The 2,695-nt window shown below is 37.2% G+C and overlaps 1 protein-coding gene across 1 annotated transcript; it reads right to left on the bottom strand.

Moving 5' to 3' along the window:
* Window positions 1-1,449: 1,449 nt before the first annotated feature.
* LOC129306693 (uncharacterized) lies at window positions 1,450-2,315 on the bottom strand. The gene has a single exon (XM_054947399.1). The coding sequence runs from the start codon at window positions 2,232-2,234 to the stop codon at window positions 1,647-1,649; it is 588 nt and encodes a 195-aa protein (XP_054803374.1). The 5' UTR covers window positions 2,235-2,315; the 3' UTR covers window positions 1,450-1,646.
* Window positions 2,316-2,695: the final 380 nt, after the last annotated feature.

Here is a 2,695-nt window from a genome sequence, read left to right as displayed (position 1 = left end):
TTCAATAAAGATAAAATTAAAAACTTATTAAATGTCTATATAAAATTAATGAAATTTAAAATTTTTCTTGATTTCAGTAAAAATGCAGGGAGCCAGTGACTTGTAATTTATAAATAACGTTGGAGGAAATATATTTTAATAAAAATATAATATATTATAGCATTTAGTTATTTACATATATGGTATCTTGTATTTTTTTCAATTTTCTTCAAATACTTATATAGTTATACTTCTAGTAATTATCATATAATAATATATTTCAACTAATAAAATTATTTTTAAAAATTAAATATACATTTATTTTTTAAAAAAAAATCCCGCCGCCACCCAAAAAAAAAAAGGCTGGTTCCACCCCTGTCATCAACCATAACATCTACGAAATTAACAACTCTAGCCTGTCCTCGTCATGGACGCGAACTTGATCAATTGTTTGCTTTACTTGCAAACAAGAACGTTAAGCATAGAAGATATTGTTGGATGCGCGCGCGCGCGCACACAGCTTTAACAGCATATCCTTCCGATTTTAGAGTTACGTCTAGCTGTCGGTAGTAACAGTGGAGTGCGTGCTTTGTTGATATACTGATCACAATTACCTATACAACGGGGACCATTACCTTATATTACTATTATCCACATCAGCTCAAGATTAAGATTCTTGATTACGAACCCAAAAATATTAGTATCTTTCTGTCCGTGTAACTTCCGCTCAGAGTCGTACAGATTCGCACCTTCCAATAATTTTTCCCTTTTCTCTCATGGTTTTCAAAATCTAAGATAAAAACTCGACAAGTAGGGGTTGGAGCAGGTGAGTTTGGGCAAAGACTCAGTCCACTCTCGAGTGATACGTACGTGAAGATGCAAACAAAAATAACCCAAATGGATTAAATGCGAATTCTGTAAAATTCATGGGTCTGTGCAGGCACAAGCTTAAGAAGTTGGGATAGACAAACGGAATTGGCAAGAGATAGCGTTTAGAATAGAAGGTTCATGAAGAAGAGGCTGGAAAGCAGCCTCAGCAACCAAATCTTAACAAAGAAAATTGGCAACAAGATATTTCATTCAGCCAGCCCATACAAACCAGAAGCGAACAATCGAGTAGTGCCAAAAATTGGTTTTAACAAAGGATAAGATGTTCTAGTCCACTAATTCAGACGTGTCCGGAGGAGAGGACTTTTTGGATGCTAATAAATTTATACCATTCGTTTAATCTGCACACTTCACAATTTTATTTAATTATATGCATATTAGTAGCAAAGCAGTTCACGTAGTTTTCTTTTGCTTTTTTTTTTTAAAGGTTTGTTATATGCAAAAGATTCCGGTGAAAGAGAGATTTTGAGATGGAGACTGGGTTCAATATTCAAATCCTGTGAGTTTTGAAGCTCAGAACCGCCATGACCATATCGACAAAAGAATTGCACAATTCCCCAGGAACCCCCCATGTACGTACAATTCTGCAAACACCTTGTTCCTCTTTTGGGAAGTCACAATAAAGCAAAAGGCACAGAGATATGACTCCAGAAGATGATTAAGTTCCCCCCATGATAGTAATTAGAAAACTGAAATTGAACGGGAAAAGCAAAAGAAACTGAACATGCGAAACAGTAAAAGGATCCCCAATAATCACCTTTTGTCTGTGTTTCTTATTTTTACATGCTCCTGGCCAACATTTCTTGAAACCTCCTGTCGGACTCCTGCTTCTCCAACCTAAACTTCTCGTGACAGCTCTCAATGAACATTTCTGCTAGCATATCAATATCCTCTTTAATTTCCTGCACATCCGTACCCTTATCCTGAACTTTCTCCTCCAGCCACTGAAGATACCCTGCGAGCTCTTCCGAATCGTCATAAGAAATGTGCAGGTCTTGTTGCTCTGCCTCTGAAATCACACTTCTCCAACTCGAATCGTGGCTCGAATGGTTGGAAGGCAAGCCGTTGAAGACCCGTGCTGGGACTGGCAAGACGTGAGAAGGCTTGGATGAACACCAGTTATAGTGAAGCCTGAAGGAACCTAATATTATCTTCTGCTTTTTATCGTGGATGGCCTGGTTCTTCTTGAGAATATCGAGGATAATGTTCTTGACTTTGGAGAGTGCACGAATGATTCGGCACATGTGGGAGACTAAGATGGTGTTCATGAGGCTTTTGAATTTCGTGAAGCTTATGGATGAAGATGTATACCTTTCTGAGAGAACTTGAAGAGGGTGCGGCGTTCTGAGATGAGCCGGGCTAAACATTTTTGGCCAATGTAAGTGTCTGTGGGTGCACTTGGAGGAGACTCAAGGCTGGACACACACACACACACAGACAGACAGTTTAAGACAGCTGTAATTTATATGGGAGGATAAACATTTGGATTAACATTTTGCCCCTCGACTTTTTCTTTATTTAAAGGTCTGCCATCCTCTCTTTTGACCTTCTGGTAGACTGGGGATAATGGCATGAGACCCCTTCCAAGTTTTTTAAAATTTTTACTTGGGCTTTGCATCGTGGTAGCGCCACAGAGGCTTACAGATTCATGGTAACTTTATTTTTTTTTTTTGAAAATTATAAATCTCATATAAAAAAATTAATTATTATAAAATTTATCAACAAATGAAGTAATATCATTTCAACGTAATACTCCTCGGCATTTTCTTAAAATTCAATTCAATTTGTGTTAAAAGTGGAAAGAGCAATCATAGAGCCTAAATATTAT

The sequence above is a fragment of the Prosopis cineraria genome, unplaced genomic scaffold, assembly GCF_029017545.1.
Source record: "Prosopis cineraria cultivar Desert tree isolate PC_DT_omini unplaced genomic scaffold, ASM2901754v1 PC3, whole genome shotgun sequence".
Taxonomy (NCBI): Eukaryota; Viridiplantae; Streptophyta; class Magnoliopsida; order Fabales; family Fabaceae; genus Prosopis; species Prosopis cineraria.
This window is presented reverse-complemented; position numbering and strand designations above follow the sequence as displayed.